The 20,475-nt window shown below is 41.2% G+C and overlaps 1 protein-coding gene across 3 annotated transcripts in view; it reads left to right on the forward strand.

The window, feature by feature from the left end:
- Nucleotides 1-2,823: 2,823 nt before the first annotated feature.
- GRIP2 (glutamate receptor interacting protein 2) overlaps nt 2,824-20,475 on the forward strand; it is a 273,157-nt gene continuing 255,505 nt past the window's right edge. For all 3 annotated transcript variants that reach the window (XM_087708944.1, XM_087708945.1, XM_087708946.1), the window contains exon 1: nt 2,824-3,184. In XM_087708944.1, coding sequence (XP_087565070.1) covers nt 3,028-3,184 — 157 coding nt within the window. In that variant the 5' untranslated portion in view covers nt 2,824-3,027. The remainder of the gene's footprint in view (nt 3,185-20,475) is intronic.

The following is a 20,475-nucleotide window of genomic DNA, read 5'->3' on the forward strand; positions in this document are numbered from 1 at the left end:
ATGAAATTAATTAGGTTTAGCTAATTTTGAATTGTATTCTTCCATATATCAGCCTGTGTCTCTCCAATAACAAAACCTCCTTAATCCTGTTGCCATTCGTGGATCAAGTTCTCCAAACGTCTTTATGAGCAAGTCCATACAAAAAGATCTTTGCACCTTTTTGCTTAAGGTGGCTCTCATATAATGCTGCCGTCCTCCGTTTAGTCCCCTTTTCAGCTTGTCTTTAATTCTCAGTGGTGGTATCAAAAGTTTTGCAGATGATATTTCATAAAGTATAAATTCTTTAATGCTTCTCATTCCCCCTACGCTCTGTCTTTCGAAGTAAATCTTCTGTGTGGCTGCCCCCCCCTTCAGACATTCCATCTTTTTCTCCCTCAGAGGTAAACCAGATGCCCAGAATATCAGCAAATTGAAAATCTTCATCTCTGACATCCTTGGTTTGTATTTCAGGAACATTCAAACATTCAACATTCTCATTTTTTTCTTCATATTTTGTTGCTAGAAACAGCAAATAATCCAGCTTCCTCTCAAATCTATCGTATGTGGCAGATAATTTTTGTAGTGCGGAAAAAATCATTTGAAATGAATCATTTGAAACTTGAACAGACTCCATCTTTGTACGCAGTTAGTATTTTTCCTTTGGAAACTCTAAGGTATTTGCAAGTAAAAACAAGCTGGAAGCTGTACAATCTTATCTGATCTTAGATCAATCCAGCCAAGCAATAAAAATGTCAAGTTGTAGGGAGCCAAATTATAGTAAAATGGTTTACAGCCCACTTTCAGAGGATCAGAGGAGATGTTGGAGTAATCTTTCCTTTGTCCATGTAAATAGCATTTAAAACATTTAAAAAATAGGGTAACCACCGTCCATAAACCAATAAAGAGATCAAAATCGCCGCTAGATTCTTCTGTTCTTTGGTTTCAATTAGCTTAAATTTTTATGCGGACCGTCTTTCTCTGAGTAATAAAATCACCTTACCAACTGGAAAACACTTTCGCCATTCTTTGGGACTATCTGCAGTTTCGGTTAGCTTACAGCTAATCCAGAAGTCACTGGCAAAGGAAGTTAAATTCCAAGCCCCCAGGGACTTTGCGAATGTCTCTGGGGTCACTGGATCTCCTCCTACCTTTCACTGTCTCTCCGGGACACCTTGGGTTCAAAAATGAACCGTCCAATTCCTTCGGAATAGGGGAATTTCAGGAATAGCCTGAAAATCCGTCTTCTCACTGCTAAGCCCCGCCTTCTTTCCAAGGGTAGGATGTATTATTTTGTCATGTCCAGATAGTCCTCAACTTGTGATTGGTCACTTATCAACTGTTTGAAGTTAGTACGGACCTCCGCAGGGGTGCTTACGACCCAGTTCCAAAATTCTGATGGCCAGGTTCCATCCTGTGGTCATGTGACCTTATGTTGAACGCTTATCAGTCAACCTGCATTTACGGATGTCTGCAGTGTCCCGTAGTCATGTGACCATGTTTTGTGATGTTTTTGCCAAAAACCAACACTTACTTCCAGTTTTTGGTAAAACCGGCCTATAGTGAACAATCGGTTTGCTTAATGAAGAGAGAACCAGGTTGGTCTAGTGATTAAGGCACCAGGCTAGAAAGCAGGAGACTTTGAGTTCAAGTCTCTCCTTAGCCATGAAAGCCAGATAGGTGACTTTGGACCATTCACTCTCTCTCTTAGCCCAATCTACCTCACAGAGTTGTTGTGGGTAAAATAGGAGGAGAAAAGTGTGTTGGATATGTTTGCTGCCTTGCATTACTTATAAAAAATAATAAAGGCAGGGTATAAATAAATAAAATACTGTGGGGGGTAAGACATCCCTAACACCCCTTTGTGTTTGTGTGTCTCTGTGTCTGTGTGTGTATGTGTGTGCCTATGTGTGTGTTCCAGCATAACTTTGGAAAGCCTGGGCTGCTGAAATGAAAAGGAATGAATTATATCTATAGTGTCAAATCACAGTACTTTTGCATTTTGGATTCAAGTTCTGTTAAGATACAGCCTGTTGTGCCATAAAATGACTTCTACTGTACAGCATAGTGGAGTTGCCATGATAATGTTTTCACAGTACTCTACAAGGGGGCTCCCTCTGGTAAGAGGGATTGATTTTTACAAAAAACAAGGGGGCTCCTTTTGGTAAGGGGGATTTGTTATAGGTTATCAGCTAGTTTTCTCATCAAAAAAGCTGAAAGATGCAGCCTGACTTCAGATTCCATGCATATTTTCTCCATGCATTGTAACAATAACGGTTCTAAACTTCTAATTCTAATATCTCTACATTTCACTTGTCTGGCACTTTCAATGTATTTATTGTTGTTCTGGGCAATATTTTCCAATATTGCCATTCATTGTTTTAGCAATTCCATAACTGATTGTTTCAAATAGCACTTTCCTTGATGAGTTAATCCACTGCAAATTGACTTCTGGATTGTACAACATGGTTGCTAAAAAAATGGTGTGACAAAACAATGACCATGCTAAGGAGAAGGGATCTATTTAGCTGTGTGTTTGGATAAGAATCAGCACTAACTATTTCTGATGCTTCAGATCAATGTTGCTTTTTGAAGAGTCATTGCACTTTCTGTATTCCTGTGGACATTCTTTGGAGAGCATTTGAAAACTGTCGGAACATAGCAATGAAAACAGAAATTGGAAACCTTGTAAAATGAGTTGCTGGCCTTTTGAGTTATTTGTTCTCTCAAGTTACCAGCAAAGACCTGGACCTGTTCCTACTTTTGAGAGCACTTCATGCAGGCTGGAGCTTCAAGCTTTGTTCCTATTCTTCCTTCCACAGATTGCCCTGGAGTGGAAAAATATTATTTTTTCACTTTATCATCAGGCAAATAGTTTTGCTTAATGAGAAGGCAGCTGCTACTTCCTCCTCCTCCTCCTCCTCCTTCTCCTTCTCCATACAAATTTTCTTTCAAAAGGAGAACATTGCTAAAATGCAGGAATGCAGTGGATTTGTAGATTTTGTATTTTTTTCTTTACCATTGTCTCTCTTTCTTTGAAGTTGTGGACAAATGAAGAAAATTTTCAAGGTTTTCCAGGTTGTTCAAAAGTCTTCAAGAAGGAAGAGGAATAGAAATAAAGCAGAATATGGGGTGCAGGAGGAGCTGGTGACCCAAGAATACTGTGATCGCCAAATTGTTTTGTGCAGTCTGCATCTCTGTGTCAAGGGTAAGAAAAAGATATGAAAAAAGATCGTTGTGTATTGGAGGTTCAGTGTAGATAAGATAATGCTGCAGAAAGTCTTCCTCAGAATAGTTGCTCTTGATTTATGCTTTGAAAGGCTATTTGTTCAGACAATGCTTAAATCCAGTGGAGATTGTGCTGGATCAGTTTGCCTTGACTTTCATTTCCTACCTCATCCTCCGAAGGTGACTCAAGTCTTATTTGATCATTAGAAGTGTGTTCAATGAACCATGTGCATAGAAAGTGTTGGGTTGATAAATTTATAGTCCTCACTTAGATGCAAAAGAAGTTGTAGTCAGGTTTACACAAGTTTTCATCACAGCTATTATTGGATGATCATGCTCATGAATTAGCTATTGAGGGCAGAATGGTGTGTATGTATGAGTATAGGTGTGTGTATATATGACTTATATGCATGTGTGCAAACACTAGACACAATAGGGGGAAAAACCTCACCAGAAAACTGGATAGGAAAATCCAGAAAGATAAATTTCCATTGAAAACATTAAGCTGACTGTGGCTCCAGCATAGTACGTACATATGTTCTACCCATGGGTGGAACATCCAGCAGGTTCTGACAGGTTCTGGAGAACCGGTAGTGGAAATTTTGAGTAGTTTGGAGAACCGGCAAATGCCACCTCTGGCTGGCCCCAGAGTGGGGTGGGAATGGAGATTTTGCTGTATCCTTTCCCTACCATGCCCACCAAACCACACCACACCCACCATGCCCACAAAACCGATAGTTAAAAAAATGGAATTTTACCACTAGTTCCACCTCTCTGACTTAATGCAGAAATCATTCTCAGGTTTACCAGAACAGGACATACCTACTTGTGAATTCAATTAGTTTTATTCCTCGGTAAATCTATATATAATAGGGGAGACAAGCTGGCACCCTCAGGGTGTTTTGGTCTTTAATATTTGCCAATTTTAGTTAGCAAAGTCCAGTGGCAATAAATCATAAAAGCTACAGACCCCAAATCTCAAGGATGCTCAATCTGCCTAACCCTAGTACAGATGCTTGCAACCTTAGAATAGCACTGGTGTGCTTACTAGCAGCACAACTTTCCTCATATTTAAAAACCATGAGCCAACCTTCTCTTAGCTTTTCTGAAGAAATCTAAGATTCACAAATCCTACCATTCTGAGGCAGATATCACAGGAAACTGTGGGGAAAACATTAGGAAAGGTTTGTAGAAGTACATTTTTTGAGTCAAGTTGGACTCATGGGTTTTGTGGCCAAAGTTCTACAATCTTCATGGTAGCAATATGGACGTGTTTCACAACTGCCTTTTTTCTGTTTTTTTTTATTTATTTTATTTTCAGCCTCATGGAAAACCAAGCTAATCAAATGAAGTACTAATCAGTCTAATCAACAACTGTCATATTTCCTAGTGATTTCAGCTCACTAGGCTCAATTCAAGCCACCCAGCTGGCTGAGTAACTTTGGGCCAGTCACTCTCTGTCAACCAAACCCACTTCAGAGGGTTATTGTTGTGGGGGAAATAGGAGGAGGAAGGAGTAGTTCACTGCCTCGAATTCATCCCCTTATAAAATTAATAAGGCGGGCTAAATAAATGAATAAAAATCCTGGCCCTGCTCTGCTTAATGTCTTGTGTAGATATCACCCAGCTCCTGCTCCATTCTAAGTGTAAATGAGTGTAACATAACATAGAAAGCACCCTATGGAAATTCTCAGGTTAAAGTTGTCCCATAGGTGCTTTTTCAAGAGGGAACTGGATTTTCCGGTTTTCCTTTGAAGACGTTTCGATTCTCATCCAAGAAGCTGAAGAAACTTATTGGATGAGAAGCAAAATGTCTTCAAAGAAAAACCAGAAAGTCCAGTTGCCTCCTGAAAAAGCACTTTTGGGATAAAAAGCACCCAAAATTCACCTCCAAAATAAATAAATTTACTCTTACACATTCCTATATATGAGACAACCTTGCCAATTTTATATGAGCTGCGGTGGCGCCGTGGTTAGAGTGCAGTACTGCAGGCTACTTCTGCTGATCAGCGGCTGCCAGCAGTTTGGCAGATCGAATCTCACCAGGCTCAAGGTTGACTCATCCTTCCATCCTTCCAAGGTTGGTAAAATGAGGACCCAGATTGTTGGGAGCAATATGCTGACTCTGTAAACCGCTTAGAGAGGGCTGTAAAGCACCTGCGAAGTGGTATATAAATCTAAGTGCTATTGCTATATATATATAGGGCGGCTTACAATTCGTGGGAAGGAGTGCAAGACAAAACATAAAATATGTGAATAAAATAAAATAAAACAGTAAAACACAACATTCATTCAGCATTCGGGTGGGGCGGATTAGGATCTTATCCCCAGGCCTGATGGGATAGCCAGATCTTAAGGGCTGTGCGGAAGGTCTGGACGGTGGTGAGGGTACGAATCTCCACGGGGAGATCGTTCCAAAGGGTCGGAGCTGCTACTGAGAAGGCTCTCCTCTGCGTAGTCGCCAGTCGGCACTGACTGGCGGATGGAATTCGGAGGAGGCCCAATCTGTGCGATCTGATAGGACGGAGGGAGGTAATCGGCAGAAGGCGGGCTCTCAAGTACTCAGATCCACTACCATGGAGGGCTTTATGGGTGGTAAGTAGCACCTTGAAGCGCACCCGGAGATCAACAGGTAGCCAGCGCAGCTCGCGGAGGATAGGTGTTATGTGGGCGAACCGTGGTGCGCCCACAATCACTCGCGCGGCCGCATTCTGGACTAGCTGAAGTCGCCGGATGCTCTTCAAGGGCAGCCCCATGTAGAGCACATTGCAGTATTCCAGCCTAGAGATCACAAGGGCTCGAGCGACTGTTGTGAGGGCCTCCCGATTCAGGTAGGGCCGCAACTGGCGCACCAGGCGAACCTGGGCAAATGCCCCCCTGGTCACAGCTGACAAATGATGGTCGAAAGTCAGCTGTGGGTCCAGGAGGACTCCCAAGTTGCGAACCCTGTCTGAGGGGTGTAAAATTTGACCCCCCCAGCCTGAGTGATGGAACATTGGCCAAATTATTGGGAGGGAAACACAACAGCCACTCGGTCTTGTCTGGGTTGAGTACCAGTTTGTTAGCTCTCATCCAGTTCTTAACGGCCTCAAGGCCCCGGTTCATCACGTCCACCGCTTCATTGAGTTGGCACGGGGCGGACAGATACAACTGTGTGTCGTCCGCGTATTGATGGTATTTTATCCTGTGCCTCCGAATGATCTCGCCCAGCGGTTTCATGTATATGTTAAATAGTAGGGGGGATAAGACCGAGCCCTGTGGCACCCCATAAGTTAGGGGCCTCGGGGACGATCTCTGCCCCCCAACCAACACCGACTGCGACCTGTCCGAGAGGTAGGAGGAGAACCACTGTAAAACAGTGCCTCCCACTCCCACCTCCCGCAATCGTCGCAGAAGGATACCATGGTCGATGGTATCGAAAGCCGCTGAGAGGTCAAGGAGAACCAGGATGGACGCATGGCCTCCATCCCTGGCTCTCCAGAGATCATCGGTCAATGCGACCAAAGCGGTTTCTGTGCTGTAACCAGGTCTGAAGCCGGACTGGAATATCCATTCCCAACCATAAAGCCGCATCTTTCAATGATAAGGACAGGTCCCAGTTATCACAAGGGTTTCTACCTCTCTCCTCCTCCCTCACCTTAATTTAATTTTACTGAAACATTGAGATAGGAACGATAGGCTATCTTTCTCTATGCTAATTATGTCACAGACTGTCGTTCCATCCATCTGAACAGCAACCTATCTCCATCTGGTTTTTTTTTATTCAAGTAGGCCATAAGAAGCTCTGGCTAAATGTGCCCAGAGACACAATACCTACGGAAATTGCATCTGCTTTTGATATATTGATCACTGCTGTTTTTAGCCTCCAAGCATAATAGCATGTTTTGTATAGCCCTGTATTTGGGGGGGGGGGTATTTTTATAAAGCAAGGTAGGTCTCCTGCCTTGCTCTTTATCTCCCTAATTAACTCTGGTTGTATTTATGGCCCTGACCTCTTATCATATATGCACACAGATACAAATGCACATTATTCCTCAATCTTCATTTTTATCCTGAGTGGTACAGCTGGTTTCATTTTACAGAGAGGCAACTGAGGCAGAAATATGATAAAATCACTGTGTTTGGACAGAGCTCAAACTGGAAATCTTACAAATCCAATATTGTTTCTTATCCGAACAATACTGTTAGCTAGATATGGATTCTCAGAAATGCAGGGCAGAAAATCTACAAATCCGATTGTAATCCTCATGGATTAGGAAAAAAGAGTGAAGCAAAAGAGCCAGTTGTTGGGTCAGTAGTTCATTGGGTACTCGATCTGTGCTTCAGAGTCCTGTTCTTTGTTCATGGTCATCTTTATCCTTAAGCTAAACATAGTCTGGAGAGTCCTTTTTAAATCTGCCTGCAGACCAAGCTAATTGCAGCCCAATTTATCATGCTGACTGATAGGAGTAATTTATGCAAGTTGTGAATAGGTAGATGTCATTGGCATCTTCAGGCCAACAAGGGGAAGCAGAGGCAAAAGGAGATATCTAGCCACACACAGCCACAATGCAAGCCCCATTGGTAAATGTGACAAAAGGAGGGTGTAATGGTGCATTTTAACAAAAATGGAATGATCTTGCAAAGAGCCACAGTGGAGGCTGATCCTCATAACTTTTCATTAATAATGTCAATTAAAACCTTGAATTATACGACAATGTAGACATGTTCATATTTGTAGCTTGCCTCATGTACTCACAGCAATTTTGAAAATTGTATTTTTGGGATGTCCATAGAAAAGAATATGATTTTCTCTATGGCAGTCCCCTAATATGCATCCCAGACTATGAAAATCATAAGGGAAAATGCTGCATACAGGATATCTAAGGCAGGTAGATGGAAAACTGGAGCATTGAATGAATGGAACAGAATTATAGCTGCATTTGCCAAATAATATGTAAATCAATAAAAACAAAAATCCTAATTTGCTATTTGGAAGCCTGGTGAGATAAAAAGGTTAGAACATTTTCCACTGTTAGCATAATAGACGTGTCTCTTCCACAACCGTCTGGTGCATAATTTGCAAGCATTTAAATATTACTTTGGGGAGCAAAAAGAAAAACCTTTGTAAAATGGAGTAATGTTTTTTGCAAATAACTATGGCATCTTACAAATTGGGGAGATGGACTACAAAAGATTGTAATCCCAAATGGAACACCATAGTGAAAGATTAAAATACAACTGTTGAAATTGTTACTTTGGAGATCAAAACTATTTGAATGAATACTGTGATAAGGTAAAAGTGAAGTATGACATCTGAATAAATGTCATTTCCCTGGGGACTTTGCCTTCCTATAGTTTCTGGAGGAGCAATTGAATGACTAAATTCAATTGGATAAAACTGAAAATAAACATCAGGTTTAGACAAGATGTTGCTGATTGAGGATGTAACGTGCATGTGGGAAGGGACTGTTGAAACAGTTGCCATGCCCTTCTCAATCCAAATGGTCTAGAGTCTTCTCACATGCAGAGAAGTGGATCAGTCATAGCTCAATGATCCTTTGAGTACAAAGAAAAAAAATCCTAATTTCAATCCCTAGAATATTAAGGTCAAGAAGTCCTGAGACTGAATTGAATTTCTGATCATTCCATGGACACAGCCTTTGTCTTTTCCTTAGTAACAGTAAAGCAGTGTTTACCACTGCTTTCTTCTGGAACATGTTGCAATCTCTTGTCCATATCTGTAAAGTAAATCAACTTCACTGCAGAATTTAGCCAAGGTCAGACAGGTTGCACTCCCTGCTAGGATCCATTTCTAGGTAGGATTGAGACCTGACAGAGTCATAGCTATCAATGGCTGCATTCATATGACAAACTTACCTACAATTTTCTGGGCCAAAAATCCATTGAGGTATAAAATTATTTCATGGGCTGGGTAGATTATTTTGTGAATCAGTATGCAGGTTAATATGTAATGCAGAGTTTGTGCCTGCATGACTGCATTTATTTATTTGATTGATTGATTTATACAGTCACTATTCTGAAAAACACAGCTTACAACAACAACGAAACAGAAAACACCCAAAAGCAAAAAACTAGCACCTTAGATATTCACCTTCCATGCAACCAATATAATCTGCACTACTAGTGGTATAACCAAACTTTGATAGTTTTTTATTGGATTTGAAGGATAGAATGTCTAATAAATACACAAACAAACAAATAAAATTACCCTGTATTAATTTACTAAGAGCATATATTGTCTTTCTCATAGTATATTCTGACCCAGTTTCCCAAACACAACAAACCCTCTGGTACTTAATCACCAATTCCTTTATTAGGAGCACCAGCAGCCCCGGCAAAAAGTCTCTCTCTCACAACAGGCTAACAAGTCTGTCCAACTGGGGGATGAATAGTTGTCTGCCACATCTATTCATCTCTGCCCCCTTTTATCTTCAGACATAGGGTGGGGCTTTGCTAGCAGCAGTGGCTCTTCCATCCCAAGGATCGGCCCACAGATTTCCACTGCTCTCCTTTCCTCTGCCTTCTGGGCATCCACATGTCAGGCACAGAACCCAGCTGTTCCTTCTCTTCTCATCAGGCACCTCCAGACCTGGGGGCTGTTGACTCTCCATCTGAGAGCTGACGGATGGCCCAGGATCCACCTCTCTCTCCCTTTCCCTCTCTCCCTCCCTCCTCCCTCCCTCCTCCCTCCCTCCCTCCCCCCCTCTCTCTGACAGCTTCATTCCCTCTTCCCACTCAGAGTTCTCAGGTTACCTCCTACTCATCTGATTCAGCTCCTGGAGGAGCCAGTGACTGACAGGACCCAACATATTATTTCTGCATTTTCCTCCTTAGGGGTTTACAACTTTCTACCCCAGATTCAATTAAATGTATTTGTAATTGATATTTTTTTATTTCAGAGATGCAGCTAATAAAAACATGTGGCCCATTTTTGAATACAGAGTTGGTGTGAGGGTACAGGGTTTTTCAGTCAAGAAAATGTGGCTACCCTTCCCCCTGACAAGCAAAACAACATATCTAAAAGCTGTTTCTCCCACAGTCAATTGCCCATGATCAATTGCCACCCAGAGTTGTGCTCTAAGATGAGTGGCCATACAAACCTTTTAAACAAACAAACAAATAAATAAAAAGTGTTTTCTAGTTCCTAATGCTGTCAGACACAGAATAATTAGGGGGGAAAAACACCACTCCAAAAAGCCAGCACGTCAAATGGGAAATCTTCCAAACAATCTTGTGTAGTCTCATCCCTCAGTAGAATTTATATTTATATGTTTCTCTGGCTCCACATCTTCCCTCCCTGTAATGTTTTAATATTATGGCGGGTGAAATTTAATGTCTTGCCTTGGATCTTCCTTCTGTTTCTATCACGGATGTCTTTTTGTATTGTGGCTGTTCACAAGGGAAGTTGATAGCTTTACTTCAAGGTATAAATCCCAACTTTGGGAAAGGATGGGCTTGTTTGTCCTATTCGAGCTGGCCTTTTAAAATCATGTGTAGCCTTCTGAAAACAATTATCCCATAAATCCCTGACTGTGTATCCTTTGACCTAACAGTTTTCATTGGATGAAGCAAGTTCCTGACAGCTTGGAAAGGAGCTGCATGTACCCTCTTTGAACCTATAGGGACTCACTCTCTCTCTCTCTCTCTCTCTCTCTCTCTCTCTCTCTCTCTCTCTCTCTCTCTCTCTCTCCCTCCCTCCCTCCCTCCCTCCCTCCCTCCCTCTCTCATCTATCTATCTATCTATCTATCTATCTATCATCTATCTATCTATCTATCTATCTATCTATCTATCTATCTATCTATCTATCTATCTATCTTTTCACTCATGTACAAGATAACAGGAGTAAGAATAAACATGAATAAGAACCAATCACTGTTTTAATCCAACCTACCTTACAGTGTGAAGGGTAGATGCAATTTGATGTGAGAATAACCTTGGGAGATGAGAGGGAAAGCAGCAGCCTAGACAAAGTTCTGATAAATGAAATCTGAGTTCAAGGAAGGGAGGGAGGTGGAAAAAACATCTCAAAAGATTCCCTCATAGTTCTCTGGAAAATAAAGGCATGGAGAGGCACCTCCTGGCTGGAAAGATTATGTTACTGTAACTTTTCAATAAATGTAGTGTTAATAATCATGCTTTTGTTGTGGTATGCCGGCAGTCTGCATAGCTGGCAGCAGAGTCAGACAGTAAGGAGGTTGGGGAGGAACATGGGCCAGTCCTGGAGTCTGGAGAAGGCTCAAACAAGGGCTCTGTGTCGGAGGCAGTGAGGGGGCCAGGACCATCTGGTAGTTATGTGCTGCCTCCAGAGTCTGCAATCAGTGAGGTAGAAGAACAGTGTGAGCCTGTTCCCAGTGTGCACATGTATAGAGCTGCCACAAGAAAAAAAGGGCAACTTGGGAGTAAGGCTTGGAGATAATTGGCCCCTTCCATAAGACATAAAAGAGGAGCAAACAGACATGAGCCTTTTCAGGAAGTAATTAGTTCATATAGTCGGTTCAAGCTCTGAGAGGTCCTGTTTGACTCTGTGCTACATTTGGCCTTGCAAAACTAATTGACAATTAGGTCTCTGGGAGCATTTCAAGGGAAATAAAGGTGGGTGTTTATCAACATTACCTTGAGAGGCTCTGTCAACTTGAGCAGACATCTCCTGGAATCTTCACAGACTGTTTGTGAATCATTACGGCCTGTGAATTACCAAAATTCACAGCCGTTTAAATAAAAGAGGGTTTTTGGGACTAAGTGTGTGAGTTATGCTTTCTCAAGAAGCCTAGGTCAGAACAGCTTTTGGTTTCCTGTCTGGAACACCTTGAAAGGTTGATAGGAAGACATAATTGAACAAAAATGTGAGGTGGGTCCTTTCTTACATAAATAAGCTTTAAATCACTAATTTTTTTTAATTACAAAGTGTCTCCAGTGAGGGATCATCAATTTATTCAAAAAAGCTAGGAAGACTCTGCTCTGCTTCAGTTTGTACACTTCAGAGCACCATACCAATTTATCTGAAAATCTAGCAATTTAGATTTTATCAGACACAAGCCAACCTTTATTGCAATGGAACTTAGCTATAGGAAGAAGAGTAACTTTGCTGAAGATGCAATGGGAAAATGAGATTCTGTTCTGACCCCCCCCCACTCCATATGCCGAGGCACTCTGAGACAAGATTACTGCTAGACAATTTATTCACAGTAAATTAACACACCAACAAGACTTTGGCAGCAATCCAGACTTCTAAGATAAGAAATACACACGAGAGCTTCTACAACGTTGGTATATTAGTTGAATCCTGCAAACAGCCTCCTCCCAAAGTCTCTCCTTATATACTCTCTTGGGAGTAGCCGAATTACAACCACCTGGGTCCAATTATCTTTTATATCTGCGTAGTTGCTGTCGACGCTTATTGGCCCGCCTTTGCTTGGCGTCCGGGACCAGCTCCCTTAGCTCCTCCCCACTGCCCCAAGGCCTGACGTCTTCACCACTGCTCCAAGGTCTGATGTCATGGGCACACTCCCTTTGGCTTTCACTGCTGCTCCATGCCTCAGCTGCCACATGGTCACCAACCAGCCTCTCTGGTCCCTACTCGGAGTCTGAATCCTGTCCAAGGTCCTCCACGTCCTCCAGAGCCGACTCATAGGGCCCGTCGCTATTGGAGTCTGTTTGCAGCTCCAACGGCTCCTGCTGGGCCACAACACATTTCAGTGTTCTGTTGTAATGAGATTATGGCAAACATTTTAGCTTTCTCAGAACAAGCAGCCAACTCAGAGGGAACAAGCTGCTCTCATGATCTTCCTGGAGAGAATCTGGAGAGAAAGACTTTGCATTGATTGATTGATCAATTCCAATTCATATGGCCACCACAGCAATTCTGGGTGGTGTACAGAATTTAAATGTAAACCACAATATAAAATCTTAAAACATACCATTGAAAATATTTATACCGAAACCAAAATGGCAGCCAAGAGTAAAAATCAATCTACTATGATCTATGGAAATCAGTGAGGAAGGAACACATAATCATTCTGGTGGAGCTGCTGGCTATGCCACCTTAACTTCCTTGAGTAAATTGTCTTCCTTCCCTCTTCACCCACTTTCAAGTTTGTGAATGGGAAGTCCATTTCATCGGCTGCATTTGTAAAAGTAGGATGGGTGTTTTCTTCATCTCTGTCCAATCCAATCCAATTATTCAAAAGCAAGCCTTACTGGGTTTTGTGGCCCTTGCTCTGGTAATGCATGTAGCTGCATCCAAATAGGGACCAAATCTGTCAAGTTTCTTGAAAAGGAACAAATAGGATCTGATTGTGAGGAATAGCAGTGAACCATCCCCTCTTTTTCCTGGCCTTTCCTATTTTCCTTTTTTGTATTAGGTAGCTTTGGGGCCCAGAGTCCAACCACTCAGCACAGAAATGCATGTTTAACCCCTCTACCCACTTTTTTTTGACACCGAGGGTGGTCTTTGAGTGCTGTGCATGCTAAGCATGAGTATGCACACGAAATGCTCTCTCATAGAACTGGTAGGAAAACATTTGGAATCCCACCACTGGTTAGGAACTATTAGTTCAAATTCTGAAGGTGGTATTATTATTTGTTCAATAATAGCATTGTCTCACTGAGTTTGATGGAGTTTACCCATAATCCAAGGCTAAAGGCTCTAGTCTTCTGTGTGCCTTACAAGTTTAGTTAAACAGTGATAAGGTCAATGGATGTCCAGCTAGATACCACCTCCTCTCCAGAGTGAGATATTGCACACATTACTTTGAATGCTTTATTAAGCTATCTCATTCGTAAATTATCTTATATGCATCTGTTTTTTTTCCCAGAGACTCTTCATGAAACTCATAAACATGCCACAAGAGCAATAAAAACCTCACTGAGCCAAGTCTTAAATATTACTTAAGACTGTTACTTAAATTAATTATATCCAAATCAGAACATTCATTTCCAAGCTGGAGTTTTAAATGCTTTGCCATTTGAAAAGAGAAACACTGGCTTGCTTTAATTCACTGTATAGAAAGACAGACAAAAGCTTCAGTGATATTTTAAGCCTGCATCTGCAAGCAATGTGGCAAATTACTGGGTTTTCTAAAATTTCTGCACCCCACTGTATCATAAAGTGGAAAAGGCTAAGTTTTCAGTAGCATTAATTTGCATGACAGAACATGAGATTGTTTCATATGTGTAAATGCAGGTTGTTAGAAGGCGAATACTCTCTGGCTCACACAATACTTGAACAGTTCCAATTATTTTGTGGCAGGATTGTCAACATGAACCATAGGTCAGAGTATGTCATCCATTTCCATATTGTCTATGCCCTAGATTACATTTTCCAGAGGAGGAAGATTGGGTTTCTTAAATATTGTCTTTTACTGGAAATGGCTTTCCACCAATCATTGAGATCCTAAATCAGCACGACAGAACCTATATATTTATCTATATTACCTCTGCTTTCTTTGCAGGCATGTGAAGAACTGCTCAGGGGACAGTTTTATTATATCACAGCCCTTGGCCTCTTCAAGAATATTGCAATGCCAATAAAATGAATTAGGACTGGCAAAACAGAAGGACACCAAATGGCATTGTGTAATTCATCCCACATTGTGTGGAATTGGCCAACTTTTAATTTCTTGTGAAATGGTTTATTTTCCCCTCTTTCTAAGATGTGCAGTGTTTATTTTTGTAGAATAATTGCACCCAATTTTCATATTGATAACACATCTCCTTGAAATTGCTTTATAATGGCATTAGTGTTTTCAATGCCAGTATTGTTACCCTATTTTAGAGCAACAACAATAAAATGTGTCATGCACTGCCTGTGCAAAATGGGCTCTTTCTGTACACGGTGCATTGGTGCAAAGCGGCATCTTGCATAGATGTTTGTTGTTGCTGTGATCAACCAAAAGGACCAACTAAAATAATGCTAAAATCTGCTATTTGACTTTTCCTTTCCTTTTTATGTATTCTAACAGCAGGCAATTGAATTGGAACCACAGTGCTAGGGAAATGTCTACTTCATAAATGAATTTAAAAGTTTCTGCCATTTCTTTCAGCTGGTGGTTGACAGGTGACAGGTGTCCCCTGATCCTAGCATGCTCCAAATTTAAAATGCCTGGTTGTTGATAAGGTTGTCTCTTCCTGACTCAATTATTCAGCCATGTGGCAAGTTGAATCTTAGAATATAGTAGAGATCAAGTCCCCCCAGTGACTGCTCTTAAGAAAAATAAATTAAACTTCCTTCAAGTTTGAGCTGAATGTCTGGTGATTTTATGACACCTCTATGAAAGTGGTTTGCCATTGTTTTCTTCTGGGAGGTTTCTTCATCTTCGCAATTTAATCTATAGCACTGGTTTTCCCTCGTGATCTCCTCTTCAAGGATTGGAGACATTCAGCCCTGCTTAGCTTTTTGAAATCAGTCAAGGCATGCTAGATGCTGCCATCCTATATCTCTCATTTTCCAACAGTTGATTCCAAAGTGGAATATGGTTCTCTTGCTTTATAGCTGATCATTCTAGGATGGCCTCCTATACAATTTATTATTTCCATTTCTTCTTTATTGGGATGGCACAATGAAAAGCAAAGGCCCAAAAATTTCAGGAGAGGCCTGCAGAGTCGCCAAAAAGTTGCTAGTTGTAGATTGATTGATTGATTGATTTCTTCATTTCTATCATGTCTTTGTTATTCTTTATAAAATTTTATAAATAACTCAAGGCAGCAAACATGCTTTCCTTTTCCTATTTCCCCCCACAATAGCCCAATGAGGTGACTTGGGTGAGAGAAAGTGACTGGCCCAAAGTCACTCAGCTGGCTTTTATGCCTAAGGCAGGACTAAAAGCCACAGTTTCCCGCCTCCTTTCTTAACCATTAGACCATTAATATGTTAATGCAACATAACAGAATTATGATGAAACACATGACTAGGAATTAATGAAATCTCTATTTACTTTTAAGGATAAGTGCAATGGATTCATTGCACCACGATCAAAAGCAATTCTTGATGGAATTGGTAGAATCCAATATCATTGTCTGACTTTGTCCCACCAATTCCTTGTGAAATGCAGCCCTAGCATGACCCATAAAGGCCAAATATAGGAAAACTACAAACCTTAGGCCCATAAGCCACAGGAACATTTGAAGAAAAGAGGAAGTGTGTGTGTGTGTGTGTGTGTGTGTGTGTGTGTGTGTGTGTGTGTGTGTGATACAATCTGTTATTAATAAAGCCAGTTGCAAGACCATCCCTTAATGGAATTAATGATTTTTTTTCACCTTCTAAAGCAGCAAATGTAATAGCTATGGATTTGTAATAGCTATGAATCACAGACACATACACACCACACACTTTGATTGACTGATTGATTGATATGATTTTATTGCCTTTCTTACGGGAGTTCAACATGATAGACTAGAAGAGCTCCAAGGCAGGGGTGGATTGCTACCGGTGTAACTGCCGGTTCCGTGCGCACAGAATTTTGTGCATGCACCAGATGTGCGCTCTGTGTGTGTGCACAGTTGCCCATAAATAGGTCTGAACATTAAAAAACGAAAAAGAAAACATGCTGCGCCGACCAGGGAACCAGTTCGGAGCCATGGCAGGCCTGGGTCCCTGCCAGTTCCAGTGATCCAGGCCTGCAAATCACTACCGGTTCGGCCGAACCTGTCCAAACTGGTAGGAACCCACCTCTGCTACAAGGTCCCTTCCATCTCTGTTATTCTGTTCATTTATTTAATTATTACATTTACTGTACATATAATATGCACCTCTCTCAAAATACAAAGTCAGTTACAAAGATGAGATAAAATAAAATGCCTTCAATTCTTTGCTGTAATAATAATAGTATTGTTAAAGAAATTAATTTTAATAATAGAAAATACTGCCGCCGCCACCCCCCCCATAACAGCCCTTAAGGTCAAAAAGTGGGTCAAAATCACCACTTCAACTTCCATAACTGAAAGTCAATTACTACTCAAATCTGGGTTTCCTCACTCCTAATTTAACACCTTAAGTATTACTCCAGGATCACCGATGTATACAAAATATGTGAAATGATATTTTTCCTATTCATGACTAATTTTCTCAGGTATCTCTATGATAGCATCTTTGTGATTTTGGTTCTGTATGTTTTGCTGTGGGACTTTCATTTAGTCTCTCAATGCCATGAGGGCAGGGGTAAAATGCTACCAGTTTGGACTGGTTCACCCCAAACCAGTAGTAAAAAATGCTACCAGTTCACCTGAACTCATAGTAAAAAAATGTGGTGAACCGGTAGCAAACAAAATACTAAAAAAATGTTTTTAAAAATTTCCGATGATCAGTTGCACCACACGGTTTATATTCACTAGAAAACAGGAAACTCTGCTGTCTAGCGAATCTAAATCATGAGGCACAGCTCATGATTTCCACCCCCTCACTGTTCTACTTACCTTTGCAGACTCAGAAAAGGCTTCTTAGTGCCTGCGGTGCACATGCACAGGAAGCGAACCGGAAGCAGACTTCAGAGAATTTCACCCTTGCACAAGAACATAATGTAATCTGATAATGCTGGGATAAAATCATATTTTGGTGCCTTCATTGGGAGATTGAGGGTTATGGCAATTTCCATTTCATTCATTCCTTGTCAAAAAAAAATGGAGGGAAAAAACTTGTCTGAATGTTCCCAGAGACTATAAAAACAGTGGATGCTGTGTTAACCTTTGCTAATCTCTGATTTACAATATTTTGCTAGCATTAATTTAGTTGTCAAAGACTCTTGTCTATTCTATATTTATGTGCCTAACTAGAAAACACTTCAGTTCCAGCAATGGCAGCCTTAATCACTTTCTCTTATAACATGGAGGATTGTTATGGAAAAGGTTACTCCCATATCTAGACTACTTTGATTGTGTAAGCTTTCTTCTCCTTATAACTGTGGTTACATTGCTTTGGATATTTCACATCCAGCTGTATGCAGAGATAGCTTTAAGGTTGTTGTTGTTGTTGTTGTTGTTGTTGTTTTTCCTATTACCAGGATCTCTCACTTTCAATCATGTGTTTTAAATAGGAATTAGAATGAACTTTCATGTGGTGAATTGTCTGTATTGGATGTGTATATGTATACAGGTAGTCCTCAACCTACAACCACAATTAAGATTAAAATTTGTGCTGTAAAGTGAGAAATGTGTTAAGTGCATTTTGCCCTGTTTTATGACTTTTTTCACCACAGTTGTTAAGTAAATTACTGCAGTTCTTAAATTAGTAACATGGCTGTTAAGTGAATCTGGTTTCCCCATTGATTTAGCTCATCAGAAGGTTGCAAAACATGACTCTGGGACACTGTAACAGGGGGTGGGTTCCAGCTTCTGCTACTGCCAGTTCACTCAGGGACACACTAAATATGCCCATGCGTGCTATGCATGCATGCGCAGTAGTAAAGCAATTGCTTCTGTGCATGTGCAGAAGCAAAAAAAGAAGATGGCAGCGCATATGGCAGCACCAATAAAACTGGTTCAGGGGCATGGCAGGCCGAGTTACTACCAACTCGGTCGAACCGGTCCAAACCGGTAGGAACTCACCTCTACATTGTAATTGTCATAAATGTGAGTCAGTTGTCAAGCATCCTAATGTAAATCATGTGACCATGGGGAGGCTGCAAGGGTCCAATGTGACTGTTGTGAACCATGGTCATGAGCAGTAATGAGTTCCGGATTCCGGTGCAACCGGTACGGTACAACGGGGCTTGGCATCCACCACATGAACGCACACAGCGCGTGCATGCATCCTTACCTCCTGCGATGCTCCATGACACCTCTGTGATGCTCCAGCTGCTCGGCGGAGCATCGCACAGGCGCCATATGTTCCATGTGTGTGCGCGGAAGCACCAGAGAGCTCAAATACTGGTAAGGAGTGCGGGCGGGTGGGCCCTCCGGAACACCATACCGGAACGGTACCCGGTGCTCCCAGCAGGCACCGGTACCCCTGTACCGGGGCATACCGGTTGTAAATCACCACTGGTCATGATTTTCAGTGCCGTTGTAATTTCAAACGGTCAATAAGTGAACTGTTGTAAATTGAGGATAACCTTTACATGGCAAGCTCTGTTACAAATGAATATAATTTGAAAACGAAAAATGCAAACAGGAAGTTTTGAAACTAATGCATGAGGGTGACGTGACCCTAGTCCGGAAAAACCTTTGTTTTGAGTAGTAATAGTCTCTGAACAAAATAGCGGGGAATAAGGCAACAAAAAGTGCATGGAACTTCTTCCATCTCCCAGGGTTTCCTTGGGAACTGCCAGGGAATGTGGACCATAGTCTGGCAAGCTGGACCCACAGAGAAAAGCATGTACTGTTGACAAAGGACAGCACTGAGTTTTGTCATTTTCTTGGCCTAACAACACATCTATTTCAAACTGCACCTGTATACCACTTGCTTCAAATTGCTGGCCATTTCATAAGGCCACACACATCCCTGGTATCTGGGCAGGGATGCCAGAGAAGCCTTCCAATACTTCTCCCCCCCCCCCGTACTTTGGATTTGTTTTGTATTTAGGTGTATGAAAGATGAAAGGTGATTGAAAACAAACATAGGAACTTTTTGCAGGGCAATCAAGCATAAGAATTGGCTGGGTTCCTACCTTGAAGCAAGTCGGTGTAACTATGGTTTATTAAATAAATCACAATTAGCTGGGATCACATACCCCATTAAGCTAAAAGCAAGCAAACCACATTTTGTTTTATAACTCACTTGAAAGCAGCTTTAAATGTTTATCTTCGGGATGTTCCGTTCCATTGATCTGAATGGAATTATTCTAAATCTGCTCCTTCCACTCTAAATAGCTTAAAGTAAATATGCATGCAGTGACAAGAGTGGAGCTGATATCATAGATCTATTATCCACAGGCCAACAAGCCATTACAGGTACAACAGGTCAACATAAATTTATTTTAGGATATTTGGCTGTTTGGCACTGATTAGAGTGACATTAACTGATATGTCTGACTCATAACATAATCCTGGTATCCTGGCTGTGTGCTTATCTGTAAAAATGCGTAACTGCAGAAATATTTCTTCCCCATTTGTATCAGTGAACCAAAAACTTCTATTTTGCAGATATGTTCAAATCTCTTAATGTTCTTAATCCAAACTATATACACATCCAAAAAGGGAATTACATATTTGGACTCAGAGAGAGGTCTATTCTTCGAGACACTCAGTTTCAAAATGCCTAAATTGCCTGTTTTTGACAGAGTGGATAAAAGATTTTAAAAAAAAACCTATGAGATTAATAGACACACAGTTTATAT

The sequence above is a fragment of the Thamnophis sirtalis genome, unplaced genomic scaffold (assembly GCF_051295495.1).
Source record: "Thamnophis sirtalis isolate CommonGarterSnake01/CBP01778 unplaced genomic scaffold, rThaSir2_p1.2 scaffold_3, whole genome shotgun sequence".
NCBI lineage: Eukaryota > Metazoa > Chordata > Lepidosauria > Squamata > Natricidae > Thamnophis > Thamnophis sirtalis.